The sequence below is a fragment of the Melanerpes formicivorus genome, unplaced genomic scaffold, assembly GCF_026170545.1.
Source record: "Melanerpes formicivorus ecotype bairdi unplaced genomic scaffold, bMelFor1.0.p_v2 SCAF_20, whole genome shotgun sequence".
NCBI lineage: Eukaryota > Metazoa > Chordata > Aves > Piciformes > Picidae > Melanerpes > Melanerpes formicivorus.
In genome coordinates this window covers 3201166-3222749 of record NW_027142372.1, presented here as the reverse complement: position 1 = coordinate 3222749, position 21584 = coordinate 3201166, and the positions used below count along the sequence as shown (strand labels likewise).

The window sequence follows — 21584 nt, the reverse complement described above, 5'->3', positions numbered from 1 at the left end:
TCTAGCTTGAGAAAGCTTCTGCTGCCATTGGAACAGTTCAGTATGTGGCCAAATGTCACTGATCTGAGCCACCAGAATGCTGCTGAATTTGGTGCTACTGAATTTTGAGATTATTTTTTCTTAGTACAATGAATTATTAAAACTGGTGGTGCTAACAGCTACCACTTCTGCTGGGGGAGACCAATACAAACAGATCAACACTTGCTTTAAAACTTGAGTTTGGTAATCCTCTTGAGTAATCAAATCAAAAATAGAAATAAGAAAACTTTGAATATAATCTCTCTTTCTAGTAAGAATAGTTGCTGTTCCTATAAATGAACAAATATAGCTGTCAATTAGTTGTATGTTTTGTATTAAAGATGACAATAAACATGTTCATAACAATAACAAGGGCTTGTTTTAATAGACCGTTCCAGGCATTAAACACATTAATGACCCATGAAGTAACTGCTTCATCTGCAACACATTAAACAACATTGTTATAACATTGTATTAATTGAAAACCTACTCCATTCACTCCAGATAGGAGATTACAGGCTGGGTATTAAGAGAGATTTATAAATAAGTTTCTTTTTACCAGAAAATTAAAGATATAAATTAGAAGCATGCAGTCAGGTGAGTAGCAAAATAACTGTCTTTTCCTATTTTTAAAGCAATTTTTCTTTAAGCTTTCATTCTTGGAATTGTCTGTTCATCTATTAATTTAAAATGAATTAGTAATTTGGGAATTTAAATGACTAAAAAATACTTAGAGCTTCAAGTAAAAGGCACCACTGTTCCAAAACATTAATGACATTTCTGTTGTGTGCAGCCTTGTATAAGCTCAAATTTTCAACTCAGCTCTTTATAGCCACATCACTGAGCTGTTTATTTAAAAATCTCTTCTTGAAATAAAAGCAACAGTCACCATCATGCCTTTGATTTAAGCACAGTGCCACTCCTAAGTAGTAATGTAATTAAAGATGAGTGTATTCCGCTATGAATTAGCCTTATCCGTGCGGAATCCTGAATGCATTGACAGCTCTGCAACAATTATAAAATAAAAACAGGCTCAAATCTTCATCAAATAGGAAACACATTTTCTCTAGCAGCATAAGCAATATGGGGAGCAATATATGTAAAATTATCAGTCTGGTTTTGTAATAGCTGTACTTTTTTAAATAAAAGAAAAAAAGACTGAAACGAGACAATTATTTTACTGTCTGTTTCTTAGATATCAGAAAGAGAATTTTGAAATTCATCAAAGCTAACCTTCTGTTATGTACAACAGGCTAAGCTGAAAAGAATGTTAACAAGTTCAATTTTCATTCAATCAGCACTACTGCTCTCTGAAATGTTTCATTGCAGGAAAGAAATAAAAATAATCTATATGGTAATTATGAGGATGAATCCCCCAGTAACTTTCAGCTACATGAAAGGTCAGTTCTATTCAAGATATTTTATCAGTCCCCTGCACATACTCCTGTCCTGTCATTTTAAATCTGAACAGCATTTTATTTTCCCATTTACAGCTACCTGCAGAATTAAGTACTTAAGCCAAATAAGAAAAAAAAAAAAGGTGGAAAAAAAAAAGAAATGTTGAATGCTGGCAAAGGCTATAATAGCATAGAGATAAATCGTTCAGCTGCTCTCTCTCAAGCCTCTGGGGCTGCAGATTTTTCTTCTCCTGGTGCACTGTGGGTATTCAAAACTTGTTCAACATGATTTCATTTCATTTCAGGCACTGCCTGAGAAAACTAAATTACAGAATCAATCATACAGAAGGTCAGAGTGAGACTTCATTACAAGTATTGCATGCTTGCATGAATATCTTTCATTTATGACTGACCCAATATGTCACAATAGCTGTCTAGTAAAAATAATCCACTTTCTGAAATTGATGTACTACTGATGTCAATGCTACTCAGCAGGCTGGGCAGATTATAGAGAGGTGTTAAAAAAAGGAACCCTCAGGAGCACAAGTTGTAGTTTTATAGAATTGCCACAGTTTGCAGATTAAAATAATTTTTCTATGGGCAGCTCAGCAAAACCCAAAATATTAATATAAAATATTGGGGGTTGATTTTTAATGAGGATATTGCTGTTGATTCCCACTTATTTATATTCAAGTATTTATAGGGATAATATTTGCATCATGTAAATCCATGTGTCCTTTGAAGTTAAATGTACATCAATGCTCCATTTATCAGTGACTCATTTTTGAGCATCAGGGGTTTATTTGCATATTATTTAAATATTAAAATAACTCAAAGTGCATCCATTTTATCTCCTTTTTTTGGTTACCTTTGTCTGTTTGCAAACGTGGAAGGATGATGTTTAGTTATATAAATGCATTGTGTTTATTGCTCATGATAATGTTCACCAACACAGTGACAAATTATCACTCTTTCCATAGGATATAGACCTCAATAGTATTAACACTTAACTCATCACTACAACCTTTTAAGAATTGCTAGGTCACATTTATGCTGAGAATAAATATCTTCCCGGCACTGTGAATCATTTTTTCAATATAATAATACACAAAAAAATATGTTGAGAGATTTATTTATTTTTTTTTTTTGGTCTCCCTGTGAGAAATATGTGAGATACTTGCAAAAGTATTACAAGGTAGCCAGTCAACTCCGCATACCCTAAGGGAGACATAGGAAAACCTTGACATAACCTATTTTTAACCATGCCTCTGGCGATTCTGCATTCAAGTTTATAGGTGAACATGTCAGGTAGTACATAGAAAAAAAGCCAAAGACACACAGTATTAATCATAATTCTGTCCAAGCCCATTTTAGTTTTTTCAACATTTGTGCTTTAAAATCTCGTGACATTTCTTCAAGGTGAAATTCTTCTACTGGACTTTTCAACAGGCTAGCAGTATATTTATCTAAATTAAATATTGCTTAGAGTAAAGCCTTCTAATGCTTCACAACATAACCAATAAACTCAGTGCAGTTCATATTAAAGTAATTTAAGTTTGCATTCAGCTAAAGAAGCTTTAGTGACTAGCAATACACTATTTATACACCTTTTAAATAAGACTATCCCAGTACCGCTGGATAAGAACATTGTTCTGTAAGCGTATACGAACATCGTAATTATTTTACAACCCCATCTTTAGTTCTTTCAGATACAGTAAATTCAATTGACCATGAAATGAAATTTCATAGTCAAAATGCCTCCTTTACATTTTTTTATTACTGCCATAAAGTTTTTATAGCTCCAAGGCAAAGTAATTCATGAAATGTCTAATTTAAAGATGAATTCTAATATTATTAATAAATATTTACCAGTTTAATAAAGTACACATTTTTCACATAAAATATGATATAATGTTTTCATTTTCTATTTTTGAAATACAGATTAACTGCTGGAAAATTTAAGTACTCAAGAGAGCTATGCAAGTTCAGGGGAAACCTAGGCAAGGACCCTCTGTTAATGCTTTGAAACTTCCTGAAGCTACCCAGCATTTATGAGCAAAAGAGAAAAAGACTATTGACTAAAACACAATGGCAGAGGCCACTCCATCTCACAGGATAAAACAGATCAGGCAGTTGTGAGGAAGTATCTGACACACAAACCTCCCTATGTGACTCATCCATATCAAATCACAAAATTCTTCATCAACTCTCTGCGGCAAAACCTCACTCCAGTTCCCAAACCACAACAGTGGCAATCAGCCTTAAAAATACTGGGCTACAGGGAATATGAAGGCATGAGCTTCCCTAGATCTTCTCTTTGACCTATATGGAAACAAATGCTTACCACTGAAATCAATATAAACTATGCTATGGATTTCCACTTTGCATAGCCTCAGAAAAAAAACAAAACACAAGGAAAAAGGAAAAAAAAAAAAACCCCAAAACAACAAAAACGTCTCATCCAGGGCAAGGAGAGATGAGAGAAGAGATTTCTAACAAGGAGGCTTCTTCTCATTGGAAATGTTAAGGTGGCCACATTTACTCACAGAAGAATCACTCAGTGAAAAGATACAAAACTATATTGTGTATGGGGATATCCATACACAATATAACACTGACCTAGTCCATGATATTTATTACTTATTTCTGATCAAATTCCATTGTATTCTGTGTAGACATGCTACATTACCTTAGATTTCAGGCATAACATTCCCATCTCTCAGGTTTTATTCAGCTGATCTTTTTTAGTAGTCACCCAACATGTCTAGTGTGTACAAAATTCCATTCAAAATGAAATATGAAAATAAGTATCATATCCTTCAAGGTCTGTTTCAGTCCCTGCTTTGTTTATATTCAATTACTGAATTCTGTACCTCCTAAACAGTGAACAGTTTGTGCATAATTCTGTATTAATGTTAGCTACTCTTTGCGACCTCCAAGGAAATATTAACATTTGCAATGAAGCCAGCAGCCTGCAAAATTCCAGAGAAATATTTGCTCTGTGTTGATTTGTAAATCTTTATTTAAATTTTGCTTGCTAGAATAATAAACAAGCAGAAAAGATTTACATGAAACCATAATATGACAACACAATGACCTTTTATCATAGCCCAGCACTAAATCTGTATTTTCTTTACACTGTTTTTAGCAAAAGGTCCTCTCTTCAATATGCAGTGTGGAAAAGAATTCTAATTGTAACCACTGAGTTTAAAATGCTTACCATGACCATGATAAACTGATTTATAGCTGTGTCTCATCACTGCAAGTACAAACGTTACTGCACAAGGCTTAGAGAAACCCAAGCTGGGAGATCCCTCAAAGCTGAAGGGAAATGCCATAAGGAAGTGGAAACTGCCCTACATACCCTTCTATTGAGACAACAGCCAAACAGTGGGGGTACAGATTATGGAGAAGAATCCATACAGCCTTGGTTTTGATTGTTCTAATTACCAGGATGATGACTGGAATTAGACTAGCTGTCCTGTCACGCAGCCTTTCCCCACACCCAGATTATCCCTCTCCACTCAAAGGCCTTGGAAACAGACCAAGAACAGGAGAACAGGCCCGTCTTGCCTTTGTCTTTATGGTCAAGAGCACTGGACAGAACAAAGATTTTTTTATGGCCCTACATTTCTAAGTATGACGAAGGTTCACTGTCATGATTTAAAATAAAACAACCTCCCCCAAGCCTTATGGTGATTTAGCCAATGAAACATATAGAATATAGGGAAATATATAGGGTTTTACTGCTGCCCAGCTCTCTTTCTGAACTACTCTCAATACTGCACTTTCAAAATATCCTGATGGTTGTCAGATGTGGGTCCTATGCTTGAAATACAGACATGTAACTCCTTTTAAAAGCTGTAGCTCAACCTGGCCAACATTGGTCTTTCAGCTCTTGAAGCCAGTCTCAACTGTATAACACATTTTTTAACTTTCAAAAGCACTTGGGATGCACATGATGTCTATGGGTATGGGCTTCCAAGTCCATCATCAAAATCCTGGATTTACAAACCCTGTTTCTTTACAAGAGATCTGAGCGCACAGTATAGAAATGTACTGTGCATTAATAACCATGTTTATCCTCCCAAATTCTGTAATATTAAGCTGTTAACTATTTGCCAACTGCCTTAGGGAACTGAATAACAGCGTATTTTCTATTTGCTGTGTAACACTGATGGCATGTGTCACCATTCATATAGAATTTGCATGCCCATGATCCACAACATTGGCAAATGCTTGGTCAGGCTACATTAACAACAAACCATGTAGATCATCTAGGAGGTCAGATAGATGACTTGAATCTACATCTAATATAGGTAATATTAGGCAAAGGAAACACACAGAGAACCAGACCTACCATGTGCAGTCCATTGCTGTGGATGACGCCATCTTGCTCCACAAGATTTCGGGATATTGTAATAGAGGGAAGATCCAAGCTCTGCGGGGGAAACTGAGGCGTAAATTCATTTCCTTGTGCAGGCAGCTGGTCACCCAGACCCTGAAAGGGCAGCAGTATATCTGCCATCCCTAAGGCAGGGTCTGACTCGGGTGGCGGGGTAATGGGTGGGATTTCGAACTCCTCATCCCCAAGACTCGGCGTATGGAAGGTCTGCTAGAAAACGACAGGACATGGTAAACCACGTTAGGGCACACTGCTCTCAGCAAACACCTCCAGAACCTGCAGCCCAAATCCTGTTTTGTTGTCAAATGCACATGCTATACACAACAAAATTTTCCAGTTTCGTACACTGAAGAGGCTTGCGGATCATTGTGATTAAAAATTTAAGTCTCATTATCATATGGCTTTAATGGAGTATCAGTATTAACAGTTTTTTAATGCGGACTTAATTAGCAACATCTGTCTTTGTTGTTAGTCTGAATATCAGCTACATTGGATTTGGCTGTACAACAAATTGCCACTTTATTGATATGTTAGTAAAATAGCACAAACAGCTTACATTACTCTCATGCTTCATAAAATACTGACAATTTTGTGGCACGCACCCCACATGAACTCAGCACTGACCATTTCACATCTTTTGTTGCTTTTTAATGCACTAACATGAAATGTTATCATGCTGGTCTTTATTTCTTTTCTATCCCAAAAACACAATGCACCCTTTTAAACACGGGTTGTAATTTGAAGGAGAGACACGTATAAAAGCTTCCAATGCTTTCTGAAGCAAGCCAGCTTTGTTTGAACAGTAGGTTTGTTACGAGCTGAACACCTGTTAAGATGCCTTGAGCAAAACATTTACTGCCAGTTATCTTCAGGGTTTCTGCGTGTTTGTACGTGTGCATGTGTCTGTCAAAGATAATCTTTATTCAAGTAGAGTCTGCATCTGGCTTCAACATTGCTGACTTTTATTTGGGAAACAAATGAGCTATGCTTATTCAAATTTCTTGTGAGTTAAATGAACTTTCATATATTATTTCAGGTCCAGTGCTACTTAATAATAGAAATTCAGTGCTTGAAATTAGGCCATTTTAAATGTACCCAAATCAGGACTGTCTTGATCAAATTGGGCAGTTGGCAATCCTAAAATAGGCACTTTTGTCTTGTTCTGGACATGCAAGGCTGCTCTGGGATTTGTTTGTTTGCATTAGTTCAGGATTTGAGTGGGGGAGGTGGGAATTGTTTTATGTATTATTTACATTGTTTGAAAGAGTGACTTAATGCCAGTTAATTTAAAAATGATATGTTCAGTGAAGGATCTCATTAACTGCTGCAAATTGTCATCCTTCAAACTGTTAATGATGATATAAATTAATAACCGCTTGAGAGAAGATGAAAACTGAAACACAAGAAAAACCTTTGCTTGCATATAGAACCTGTCAGCTGTCATTATTGGTCTCACACCAGAAATGATGAGGTCCCAGATTGTTGCAGTCTGCAGTACCGTCAGAGTCTGTTCAGACCCTGCCCATCTTGCTTGAACTGCAGGACTGCAACTTAATTCTGGATGTGAAAGCTGGGCCTGCATTAGGAAGACGTTTGACTTCCCTGCTGCTGTATTACAAAAGGTGTGAATTTTTCTTCCTGTGGACCCCATAGTTCAGAAACACAAAGGATGGATTGGCCAGAAGTGGTTGGCTAATGAACATAACCCTATGGCTGCATTTGCAGTTATTTTGGCACTAATGTGGTCTAGTAACAGATGCAACTGTAATTTGTGACTCATTTGCTACCCCATTACTGCTTAATGAAATCTAACATATCACATTAACAATACGGATAAACACTCATTCTTGATATGTGGCATTTGGCTGTTTTCATTACCACTGTAATTAACACTTGAAATATTATTTCAATAAATATTTAAGGTGCTTTAGAATGGGTTTTAGTAATCATGACATAGAGAGAGAAAACATAAAGCAAATGTGTGGCTTCTAAGCCTGAATGTGTTCTAGGATTACACTCTTAAGGCATTATTTACAGGAATAAAATGGGCTTCTAGCTCAGCAGTGCCCAGGCTCAAATTCATAGCGAGAATGCTACCTTCATGCTAATGTAAAAACACTATAATTAAATATACTGTAATGCAGTAATTGCCAAGTTAGGTTCATGTTTTAATGTGAACACTAAAACTTAATCATATTCCTTGTTCAAGCAAAAGGGTTCAGTGCAATCAGTATTATTATAGTACATTCGAACCTCTCTTTACTTGGCATATTTATGAGATAGTAGTAATCATAACTGAATCTTTTCTTCCCCATCTAACAGAATAACTCTAGGACATATGTATAAATAGATAATAATACAGTATTTTACTTAGAAAAGTAGCATTCATCTTTATGCTTGTAGCTTACTACAAATGGGAGAATAAACTGTTGGATGCCTTAACATTTTTAAAAGTGAATTTAATTCTCACAATATAATTTGTCCCAACACCTATATAGCTTTTCTGAGAAAAATATACAATGGACCTAAGATTGAGGATAAAATAGATGCCATCCAAGACAGAAAGTCCCTTAGTGAAACAGTCTTAAATTCAAATCACTGGACTATTCAATCTGTAAAAAGAGGCTGAAGAGCAGACAATTTGGGATTGCTGAAAGGTGCTGTTATGACCAAAAGATGGTATATCATTTGTGGGATTTACCTTACCAATCACATTTTTTGCAGTTATTAACTTTCCAAATATTTATATCTTACACATAAAAAAAAAATAAAAATATGTGCATGGTTAAATGCCATCTGTACTGAAATGTTCAAAACATTTGTTCCTTTTGATAAAAATGCAAATCTGGAGAACTGTTGTATCAACATATAACAGCCAATGTCTGACACGGTGAATTATCACAGCTGGAATTAAATTGTCTCTGAACAGCTGCTGGCAGCAGAGCTTTCATCAATGTTTGATTCAAATGTAGGAAAGAAATTCTACAGAAAGAAACATCATGTTGTCATTACAGATGGGGTTTGTGTTCATTATCACAAATAACACTGGAGCTAGTGCCAAACAATATTCCCTTATCTAAGCAGTCTTGCTGGGTAAAAAGAGATGGTGACCATTGTATAAATGATTCACAAAACACAACGCTTAAATCTAACCTTCATATTTATTGTTACACCTTCCAGCTTGTTTTCTCCAAGACTGCTTTTTCAGAAGTGCACAAGGACACCTGCGACCAAATCACCACTGACACTGTAAAATCAAGGCTTCCCAGTTACTGAACACTTCCTCATGTTGGGAAGATCACTTATGGCATGCACCATATAGCAATACTTAGATCTTGTTCTCCATACTGATATGAATGTTACTAGATGGTGCATCTTGTACTTTCCATCCTTCCCTTTGGAGTAAGAGCTGTTGGTTCTCAGTGACAAGCAAAAGGTGTTCCTGTCTGGAGCTGAGGTCAGCATTAGCACGTAGCTAGTTTGTTAGCTGGCTGCAAGGCAGCCTCACAGTAACAAATACATGATGACTGTAACTGCCACACCTTTCTACTCTTTCTGTTCTCAAAGTCAGTGATCAAATACATCACCTCATCCAGCCAGCCTCCACCAGTCCCTGGCTTTGCTCTTGATCCTGGTCAGAAGTTTCCTTCATGCAGCACATATGCTTCAGGCAACAAAGGTGATTTTGCTTTCCTAACTTGTATGAGTACTAAAAACCCAAATTAAATTATTTGTATCTATAAAGGAAATTAGTACATGAGCTAGTAACAGTTATTACTAAGCTTGCTTTTGAAGTGTACACCTGTTCTGCTTTTTGTTTCCTCTGTTTATAATTTTTTTCATACATAAAGCAGATTTGTTTCTATTGACATGCTATGTGAGTAACAGCCTTATGGACAGCTAAATTGACTAGTAATGGAGAGCTGTCAGGTTATTTTCTTTCTCATTAAAACCTTTATTTTGTGCTCCATAAAACACACAGAAATTCAGCACTTAACTTTTCATCCATTCAAAGTCTGTTAAATTATCACAGCAAACAGCAGAATATGAGCATAGATAAAAAAGAAAAACATCTACCTCATTTGCAGCAAGAAATGCATTGTTTGCCTCTGCCATGTTCATGTAGCTGTTATTGTTTCCAAACTGAAACAAAAATAAATATTTGGATTTTAATGCATGCTATGATAAACTTTTCTTTACCCCATCACTAGCATAGAAAACACTGAAAGAACCACAAAAATCAAACCAACACACAGATAAAATGTAATTTTGCAGATGTTCTTTGAAGTCAGAACTACATTGGATTCAACACTGTTATTACATACTCTGCATCCCCAGATTTGTACATGGAAGATATCTTTGCCAATGTAGCAAAGCCACCCCACAAACCTAGAAGTCATTTTGGAAATGAAGTCATAATTAGAAAGAGAATTCTCCAGAAAAGACATTTAGACTCTATTGCATCAGCATTTGGTTAACTGATACTTGGTATGCCTTATCCTCTTCAATGGCACTTGTGGTAGTATTTCTACATGTGATCCTGGAGCAGGCTGGCATATAGAAATCTCCCTTCAAGGAGCAATAACACACCTGTTTTGCAGCTACCACTAAAACACTAAATCACAGACCTTCCTATTTTCACATTTCTATTACCAGGCACAGTGCACACTGTAAAGTAAGAGATCAAATGAGAGAAAACTGCACCGTCCCTACAACACCCTGACAACATCACTGCTGCTAAAGCCACACATTTTTCCTGTAACTCGCATTTTTGAGTTCTCTAAAAGCACATTTGTTCAGAGGGGCTTTATCTTGCCAGATCTTGGTGGACCAGTTCCCCTCAAAAGGGCAACAGCAACCACCACCACGAGCAGCAGCATAAGCTCTGCAACAAGTGTCTGAAGACTGGAAACCATACAGTTGCACAGACTGGTCTTTCCAAGTCATAAACCGCTGTGCTTTAAGACCAGCCAGCTGAACCTCTCCTGAAAGGAAAACCACTTTGTTCCAACTTGATTCCCTACTGAAGTATTTGGTGCCTGGGTGTTTCTGAATTCCAGAAATCTTCTGACCAGTTCCTTCAGCACCCTAGAGCAGTGGAGGGGCCAGAGTGATCCTTTCAAGAAAAGCTCATTCCCTAAAAACTCCAGAATCCACTTCTGAAAATAAGACTGAAAGTTAAAAGAAGCTAAAAAACTAACACAAACACAAAGAAAAAAAAATGAGGCGGAAACTGCAAGGCAAGATGATGAAAAAAAGGAAGATGAACACAACAAACTGAAGCCTCATGTACCTAACGATCTTATTGATAAAACAAGACCAAGAAAATCAGAAGACAATCAGGATATGCAATGAGATTTCTCATTCTGAAGTGTGAAATTCCATTTGAGTATTTAACATGCTGAATCTCTCAAGCTACAACACATGTTAAGTAACAGAGGCCTTAGCACAATATGTAGGCTGCCTCATAGCTATTAAAACTCTGTTATCCCCAGCTATGCAGATACTCAAGCAATGTCATCCATTTTTTAAGAGCCCAGATGTCACCCATTTTTTTAGATTTAAAAATTCAAACAAAATTGCACATTCAAATCACTGTTTTGGCACATAAGGATGTGTGTGCGTGGATTTGTTGCACAAAACCACAGTACTTCAACTCAACAGTGAGATCAACAGGATAGATTTTCTTTTTTTCACGTCAGTTAGTGGTTAACTAAGGACTTAGATGAAAAGCTCAAATGGCTCCAACAGAGATGTGTTTTCTATTGTAACAAGGGAAAAAAGAACCAAAACCAAACATACAAAACAAACCCCAAACCTCCAACACTGGATACATAAGTAGGAACAAACCTATTTTAATGAGCTTGGCATCTTAGAGGCTGCAGTGCCTCAAAATCGAAATGTAGCTGACTTGAAGAGTAAAATTCTACATGGTTTTGACCTGCACGTATTACTCAAACCACAGTTACTACTGTTCTGATTGCCAAGTGGGTTTTATCTCTTTTTTGTTTGTTTTATTGACGTAATACAATGGGGAAAGTGACATTAGAGCTTTTCAATTTAAGACTGTGGAAGTAAGTGACGTAACAAGGAGTGTCAAAGCCAAACGTTACAAGTACACATCCTTAGATTCATTCTGTTCTTGGGCTACAATATTTAGGACCCCATTGTGTATGACTCGGGCACCTATTTCAGAATCTGGCATATTTAGACTTTTGTTAATATGGTTCATTATTTACATTATTAAAACTTATATTTTGTCTCTGAATTAGAAATCCACTGAAGGCACACAACAATTATCAGTCAGTATTTCTAAGATTAAACTTCCTTATTATCTAATAGTACCTATAACAACAAAAGAAAATAAAACGGTTATTATCCTAAGGACCTAAACAATTCAAAAAACAAATTAAGCTTAGAGTGAAATAAGAACTGGGTTAGAAATCCTCTTCTGAACAGTTAGTCTGCGAATGTAATTACTGAAGAAACTACAGCTAATCAGCTGTGAATTGTATCCATTAATTAGTATTTGCCCTGGAGAAATGAGAAAAATCAGTAACAATGTTAACACTGCAATGCACTGATGAGTACTGAAACACAGGGCCCTCAGCATTTAGTCAAGCAGGTGGCTCCAATGGTCCAAGTAATTTAAAAAGCTCTCACCTGAAGTGTGGAGCTGGAATTACAAAGCACTTCTTGCATATCTTTGTATCTATATAAGGCTATAATTAATGGCTTTTAATTTAGTAACAGTTTGTGATCAGCTGGGAACAGTTATAAATCATCCTAAATAGAACACAGGGTTCTTGTCTATTTTAGTCAAACAATTTGGGAAAGATGTTTTTTTGTGAAATGAGTCTTGTTGCAGTCAACACTCTTCTCCATTTATTTTCCAAAGGATTTCTTTCTCAGACCCTTCACAAAAACCTCAGAGCATTGCTATAGCTGACAGCAGGCATTCACATAAAAGGCAGAAGCAGCAATGTGGTCTGCCCAAGTATACTCCTGCAGGGTCACACCTATTGGGGTTCACTGGGACAGAACAGGAGTCCACCAAGCTTTGTGGGATTTGTTGGTATTCAAGATGCTTTGCAAATTGTTTACCCATGGCAACTAGGTGGGTTTTGCATAAGCTTTTGCATTCAAAGATCTCAAAGCACACTACATACAAGGAAATAAAATCCTACCAGCCTCTTTTAGCAACATATCATTGCATTACGAACTACAGTTTGTTTCCTTTGATTTCAGGAGTTCAATTATACTCTGTCTTAAGTTTTGCTAAATACATTAAGCATAAGTACCACAATTTGCTGCCACAGCTCTTCTCTTAGCTATGAGTACCAAACCTGATGCCCAACATCTAGCTTTATTCATATGTCCTAGAAAATCGGTGTACTTGTAATGCTAAAGAAAAATTCATGCACTCTATTCCTCCCCCAACACATGCTGTAATGAAGATCAACTCCTGCCCAGGAGTGGGGATACAAAACCTGTATCACTGTACAAACAGCATGTTTTCATAGATCAAACCTCCTAAGCCAGACACTATGATACCTGTTAGCACATCAAGGGAATCAGCACAGCACAATGCTGCTTGGGTTTTCAAGTTACCCTTTGCAGCCATCAGAGCTTAAAAATTGGTTGGTTAAGAAAGCTGAGACCAATGAGCAGATGTTTTAAGAAAAAAAGCCTGAATGTCACAGAAAGCCTTGACAGTCTGTGATAAAAATCAGTGATTAAATGTTCAGAGTCTGAATTCCTACTGAAAAAAAATCTTCAGAAAATCTCAAAAGGTTAAGTAGTGTACTACTGTCTGGGTTCTTCTTTAGCAGCAAGATATAAAACAAACAAAAGAGATGTTTACACCACAAAACCGTATGATTTAAAAAACCCAAACAATATGAGAAGCAAATAACTAGTAGTTCTGAAGTTGTTACGGACACACAAACTTTGATCATCTGGAAGTTAATAGAAACTTTGCTGCTAGTATTTTTATTTACAACAGTAAAATTGGGTTTCTCAGGAAAATATATTGGATCTGCTAAATAAGTCTTTATATAATTTTGCTGCTTAACTCAATGGTGTAACCAAAGGAAGAAGAAACCACTGGAAGGGTTATTGTTCCAGCAGAGAATATCTCCAGAATCAAGGAATCTGAGTAGATGTCTCACACTGAAAAGTCAAACAAAATATATCCAGGATGTGAATGAAACACATTTTACCTTCTCATAACTAATCCAGAGACCTGTAGTTTGCTTGAAAGGAATAATTGCAAAGACTTTATACCATAAATCTGAGACTGTTTATTTATTTAAGATTAAAGAAATCCCTATCCCAACCTTTACAGCAAAACAGAACTCAGGCTTACTTATGACACTAACAATCCCTTTATAATTTTAATATTTAGTCAAAATACATATTTAAGATTTTCTTGGGACAGTATCCCTAGACAAAATTCTTCCCCCTGCTGCTGAACTCCTGCCTGCAGAAGTAGCTCTAAACTAATTCTGCCACAGCTCTACTTATCTGCTTGTGTATGTATTTTAGATAGTTACACATCCAAACTCTATCGTTTCCAAAGCCAGCTTATTGTTTTATGAAAATAGCAGCCTCAACTGATCACACTTTCAGTATTTCTGCAATAACATTAGAACCCCTATTTTAAAAAAATATGGCCATTAATAGAATTATTTTATGGTGTGAGCATGTTCATAATTGTATATAGAATAATATCTACTTATATATATTATGACAAGGATCTCAGTTCTATCTTCATATTTGGCAAATTAATTCCTCTGAGGTTACACTATCCTTATGAGTAAAAAAAGATAACGATCCCAAAAGATGTAATTACACACCAAAACTAAATTACTTTGCAGGTCTAAGTACTGTATCTTAATAATTTCAGCAAAGAACATCTTCACTGCATTTGGGCAGATTTGATTTTGCTGCCTGACCAATAATTACAGCTCTGGCAAATACAATGTCTGATAAGGACATCAATTAAGAATGAGCATTGTGTTATCTAAAAAAAAAAATATTCATCATGTTCACAGCCTGTCTGATTGAATGAAATGCCAAATTAAATTAATGGAGATTGCTAAGTCTAGCTGGCTGGTGGGGAACCATGCAGAAAGTGGGACAGCATAGACAATAAACTGTCTGTAATTAAAAGATGAGAAGCTGGACTAATGCTACTTCAGCCTGATTACTCCAAACAAAACAATATACACTAAAATTATGCTGGCAACAGAAGTAGATGGAGTGGGAGGAGGGTTGGGAGATGCAGCTTTCTTTTTTGTTTCCTTTTTTCTTTCAATAGTACCAACAATCACTGTCTACAAACACCAGTGTCCTCATCAGATGTATTAAATTAAATATTTTTTCTTTCTCACCAGGAAACACCATTTATTTTCTCAGTGAAAGCAAAAAGAACAGATGAAAATTCTCCAATCATTTCTTTTCCAGATGCATATCCAGCTAATCTCTATAGAGGCTTTACTTTAAGTATGATGTGCTCATAGCAGGAGCAGAGTGATCTTTTCTAGAAGAGCAAGTCCTTCATGACAGTTTCAATACTTCAGAAGCAGCAGGTGGTATTCATATTATTTTATAAAACTACAAGCATTCTATTTGATTTTTGCTACTAGAAACAATGAGGCAGATGATACAGTAGCTGGTTCATAAATGTAACATCACTAAATGTGTTTTTTTTTGCATTGTTTTAAGTGAAGGAAGCATAGTCTAAAACCTGAAATTTAAACTTTAGAAGTAATGAAATAATTTCACCTCAGAACAAATGCAAAATGGGATCTTTGATTTTGCTGGGACACAGCTACCCACAGAAATTCCTGTACTCCTCTGGCAACATGTTAACATTATGGAAGAACCAGTACACACTGCCAAACTCAAGATGTGTTATTTACCACAGACAACATGCAGCTACTGTTGGTTAAGTATTGAGTCACAAAGTGTAAGGAGACAGAGAGTTGATGCAGTCAAAAGGCAGTCCATTTGTGTTAGCCATTGCCCAAACATCAGTAAGCAGATAATGCATCCCAGCTACATCAAAGATCAAACCTCTATGTGCATGTGTGAACATGCGCATGTATGGACATGTGCACTGAGACAATGCTTTTCTCAGTCAAAGATACAATTTTTGAAGACTTTAGTTTAGAATAGGACCACTAAGTAACACATAGTAAATATGCCAAGTTTATACTCGAGCCCTGCCAAATGATACTTTTACAGCAAATTTAATTACTGGTTACCACAGGACAGTACAATAGCGATCAGCTTTCTGAGACAGATTATTCTTATCTTCTGGAAGTAGGTTCATTTCCTGCTAGGTCCCCTTTATAATTTTTTTTAGGAAAGTTCTCAATCTATGTGTGAAAACCTACCCAGGGAGCATTAGCCTTGGTGACTTTGTCCAGTAGAACTTAATATGTGATAGTTGTTTCTCTCCCTGCCTTCCATATCAGAATTCTCCCACAATCAGGATCCTGCAATCATCAGGAGGAAATGCAGTCCCCCTTGAAAGCAAAAGGGGTTCCTATAGGGGATTTCCCACCAGAAAGCTTAATTTGCTTAAGAATACATGGCTAGTTAGCGACTAGCCAACAAGAAAGCGGAGTACAAACTGTTCCGTTAAATGTATCTAAGTATCCAGTTTTGTAGTCCCATCCCCGATGCCGAATTTTAGGCAAATGAATAATCTAATTCATTAATTATTGAAGCTGTAGGAAAGTATCTGTATAACCACACACTTGACAGTCTTCTGATACTTAAAATCTTTAAAGTCTTTAATTCAAGCAACAATTTAGATTCCAATTTTTCAGTCTTAAACATCTGCCACATTGTTTTATACATGTTGATATACATGTGGCTATGCATATGTGTATTATATATATATATATACACACAATTCTCTACTCTTTGCTTAGACCCCCCCCAAAAAAAATCTCAGTGAGATAAAATACTTGAGCATGATCCTAAAGAAAAACAGACATTTATATTTTATTCATATAACCTCAAATCTCCATCAGACACACTCTTTGCAGATAGTACAGATTTAAAAGTTTTAGAAAAGCAATTAGAATGAAAACATTTGAAGTTACTTTAAGAAAGCTTTCAGCCAGCAAATAAAAACTTCAGCAATAACAATAAAAGGCACTGACTTAATCTCTCTAATTCCAGCCAAACTCTTTCATAGGAGCTCCTTCAGTGAATTCCATGGCCAAAAGCAGTAACTGAGTGATATTTTTCAAAGTGTGATATTGTGCAAGTCTTAGAAACAGTAATGAAAGGAATATTTAATGATCTCATGTTAGACATTTTCAGATTTCTTAAGGACACAGTCTATAGAAGTTTTAATACACAAGAAATAACTGTGTATGAATATGCAGTGTTATAATTTTGTTGATTGACAGTCAAGGCAATTCAATACATGCCAGTTTAATGCTACTTATTGCACATTCAAATATATAAATATTAAAAGGTGCAGTCCTAATTCCAATATTTATACAAGATTAAGGCATTAAAAAATTAGTCTGAATCTTGAAACTTCTTTCCAAGACAAACATACCAAATATTTTGCTGTCACATGTTCAAAAAGTTTCAATTTACCATTATGGCTCCTTGTTGACAAGAACAGATTCGCCATTCTGCCCACACTGCCTTCAAAGGTAGTAAAATGGACAATCAAACATGGATGCTGGGCATATCTCTGCATTCTCTTACAGATACTACTTTTCTCCTATACAGGGCTAATACAAATAACAACAAATAACAAACATAGACCAACCCACTAAGTGTCACATTAAAAAAAGACTCCACAAAACCTACAGATGTTACTTCAAAGACTTCTGAAGTAAGAATAGAGTAGAGTAGAGTAGAGTAGAGTAGAGTAGAGTAGAGTAGAGTAGAGTAGAGTAGAGTAGAGTAGAGTAGAATTGACCAGACCAGACCAGGGTGGAAAAGACCTTTGAGATCATCAAGTCCAACCTAACTATCTAATCAACTAAACCATGGCACCAAGCGCCCCATCCTGTCTCCTCGTCTCTTCCTAAACACCTCCAGTCATGACGACTCCACCACCTTCCTGGGCAGCCCATTCTAATGGCAAATCACTCTTTCTATGAAAAGCTTCTTCCTAACATCCAGCCTAAACCTCCCCTGGCACAGTTTGAGACTCTTGTTCTGGTGCTGGTTGCCTGGGAGAAGAGACCAACCCCCACCTGGCTACAACCTCCCTTCAGGGAGTTGTAGACAGCAATAAGGTCTCCCCTGAGCCTCCTCTTCTCCAGGCTAAGCAACCCCAGCTCCCTCAGCCTCTCCTCATAAGGCTTGTGTTCCCAACCCCTCCCCAGCTATGTTGCCCTTCTCTGGACACGTTCCAGCAACTCAACATCCTTCTTAAACTGAGGGGCCCAGAACTGGACACAGGACTCAAGGTATGGCCTAACCAGTTTACTATCATTACACCCTGTTGTTGCCTGAAACTAAAATAGAGGAAAAGACCAAATATTATGATAAACATATTCATTAACAAATCCATGGAGAGGCCACTACAGTTTAAGTATTTGTTATAAAATAGACTATTTAAAGAATATACTTTCTTTCTTTGTTTTCTAACCTAGAGATGTTTGTGGTAATGAACTACAAAATTATTCTTATGATCACTCTCATGAGCACGTACTTGTTGCTGGAGTAAACCAGATTAGACATAAATGTCATGGAGGGAATATATTGCTAACATACAAAAAGAACTTGTTTAAATGCTAGGTCTCTTGTTTATATGCATTCTGCTACAACTCTAGCAATTTGTATTCCACACAAGAAAGGTCTTTTCAATGCAGTTTGATAGCATCCATTCAACATATGCATTTTACAAGTTACTTTTTTCTAAGCAGCTCAAATTATACAGAAGACCTTATTTCTGATGACATCAGAGGGCAGGTGTTGACTAAATTATGTTTTCTTCCACAACTGCTCTAAAGAACTGAAGTAAAGGTAAAGCACTCTTGTTGCCTTTCTACATACAGCCTTGCAAGAGCATGAAAACGTTTCTATTCTCCGTCACATTTACCAAATGGGAGACGATCAAGAGCCTCTCAGAACAGCCTCAACACATACATGTGATACTGCAAGATGACTTGCAAGACTCAGGCCAAGTATGTAATCCTGATTCTGGGGCTGCCCCTCCAGGTGGTGACAGAAGGACTGATGTCAGCATCTGGTGCCATGACTGGAGGCTGCAGCTTGTACTTTGCTGGGGTACTAGAGTCCTCCAGAATCTATTGAACATGGAAGTCAGTGAGGTCCTGAGGGTCCTTCTTTAACACCTTCTCAACAGGGAAATAAGACAACTCTACAGGGAAATAAGACAACTCTATCCTTTTACACCCAATAGGTTAACTGCTTTAAGGCATATTTCTATAGAGGTTTTGTTGGGAAAACATAAATACAGAACTGTTTTCACATAATCATTTCTGTTTGTCCTTTGTCTTCAAAGCCTAAGTTCATACAACCAAGGTGTCAATCATGTCAATGCCCACCTCCCCAATTATTTTATATAAACTTAATCATTGACTCTAAGCATTTCTTAACATATGACAGCATTTTATTTTTAGAATCCCAAGAAATAGTTTCATGTCACTAGATTCAAGATTACTGGAACATTTTCTCACACAAATTTGAAGTGATGTGATTATACAGCGACTGGGCTGTAAGTAGCTTTTCTTACAATCTTACATCAAATTTAACTCACTCCAGCAAAAATTGTAAATTCCATTACAGACTGTGATTCAGCTCTACCACACTAGGAAATTATATCAAGTTTTAAATATAAAATAGATAAAGAAATGGTGAAGCAAATGCAGACATTTTGTAACTATAATGGAGGATCAGTGAAGATACTTTCAGGCTAAAATCAGTACATGTATAAAATTCTTAAGTATCTCAGTTCTTAGTCAAGTTGATACCATGGGTTCTTGCAATTTTTTCCTGAAATTAAGTATGTTCCACTTCAGAAATACTAATCATAATAACACTGAAAACCAGCATTTTTTTCTGAGTCTGTTTTAACTCTACTTCCATTATATGCAAGGCTTTTGTAAAAGGCAAGTCCAAGACAGTTTGTAGGATGTAGCTCTGCCCTCATTACACACATATTGAATGAGAAGCAGAGAAAACCCACCCAGAAATTCACTAACTCAAGTTCTAGAGTCAGTGATGGTTACTCTCAACCACAGCATAGGGAATGCCCTTCTGCTTTGGGAAGCACAGATGAGGCAAAAGTATTTCATATGGTAAACCTGTAAGAACAGGGGCTGTAGAAGAAAATGACTGACAGGCACAAGATCCAGGAGTTTTCCTCAGGTGAAGATGTTCTCCAACCTGGAACAATTATGTTTGTCAATATAATATAGATTATGTGATTACAGATGCATTGTGGTCACAGGCATGTAACATCCCTTCATCATGTTTCTTTATCTTGAATCAAGCTTAAACCTGAAGGATTTCTCCACTATCTTTATCTGAGGCTGGATTACAAATCCCACAGCAGGGAGGCCTCTGGAGAGTCTTCAGCAACAACTAACTTTATTTAAACATGCAAGATTGAATTGGATGCAATGCTCTGCAATAACAGTAGAGGAGAATTAAATTTTAGAGTGGAATAATCCCTCATGTTATCTTGTATTCTTAATTTATACCGCTGAGACTAATCAGGTTTAATTTATCTATCTTTAGCTTCCCACTGCTTCATTCCAACCTAAGGGCAACATTTTGGGCAGAAGAAACTTTATTTTGTAGGTGAGTAACCTACTTTAATTGCATTTTCATCCATTACTACAGTCTAGCATTTTCTCCTCTTAATTGGGTCACTGTATTTCTTCTTGTAAGCGGGCACAGAAATTACTTCTGATATTGATTGCAGCCCCTGAGGTTCTGCTGAGACTTGAGGACACACAAAGGTACACAGCAGATTCCATTTATGACAAATGAAATGAATAAAAGTCTCACTCCAGCCCTTCACTGACAGTAATAAAAAGACCACAAAAATCCTAATGTTAAAATGTTGACATTTCCTATTAAGCAAACCAATGCCAATTACGAAAAATCAGGCAGCTCTGCGTATAATCTTGTTTCAAATGCAACCTGACCAATAGCTTCACACATGCAGAGCTGCGCAAATGTCTAGCACCATATGAAAGCCAAGCCTCTTGAGGTGATCTTGAGCACTAATCAGTGTTAGAATTAAAAAAGCATACCAGGCATCTCAGTAACGTAATTTCTTCTCATAATTATTAGATAACGTAGAAGAAACAGGGATAAAAATGGTAATATAAGCTCCCTTGACTAGTCAAGTTTTACCCTTCTTGTCTTGATGTAAGCAAGCCTGAGATCTGATTCATGCGAGTTCTTAAGTTTCTTTCCTTCAAGTGTCAGCTTCTGGTGGCATTTCAGCTGCCAAGCTGTTCCACAACTCTGAAAATATTCTCCTCATTTAGTGGACTGAGACAATTCAGTGTCTTATGCTATTCACATCAAAAATATGCATGAAGCTTAATACTTCTTAGTTGAATTTAAAACAACCAGATTTAGCTTCAGTATGAATTCAAACTTTATGTATGACTTAGCAGTAATTTCTTCATTCTTTATCTGAATGTTCAGAAACTATTCAAGATATTCCTAGGAATACCTGTTAATTACAAGCCAAGTTAATAACTGGAGGTCAAATGGGAGAAGTCATAAGCTTA

At 36.5% G+C, this 21584-nt stretch overlaps 1 protein-coding gene across 4 annotated transcripts in view; it reads right to left on the bottom strand.

Annotated features, from left to right (window-relative positions):
* TOX3 (TOX high mobility group box family member 3) overlaps positions 1-21584 on the bottom strand; it is a 77525-nt gene that overhangs the window by 20058 nt on the left and 35883 nt on the right. For 2 of the 4 annotated variants that reach the window (XM_068150535.1, XM_068150537.1), the window contains exons 2-3: positions 9898-9963; positions 5776-6027 (exon numbers count right to left, since the gene is read on the bottom strand). In XM_068150535.1, the coding sequence (XP_068006636.1) occupies positions 5776-6027; positions 9898-9963 (318 nt within the window). Of the gene's footprint in view, positions 1-5775; positions 6031-9897; positions 9964-21584 lie in introns of all 4 variants that reach the window. The other 2 variants (XM_068150534.1, XM_068150536.1) reach the window with 1 other exon arrangement.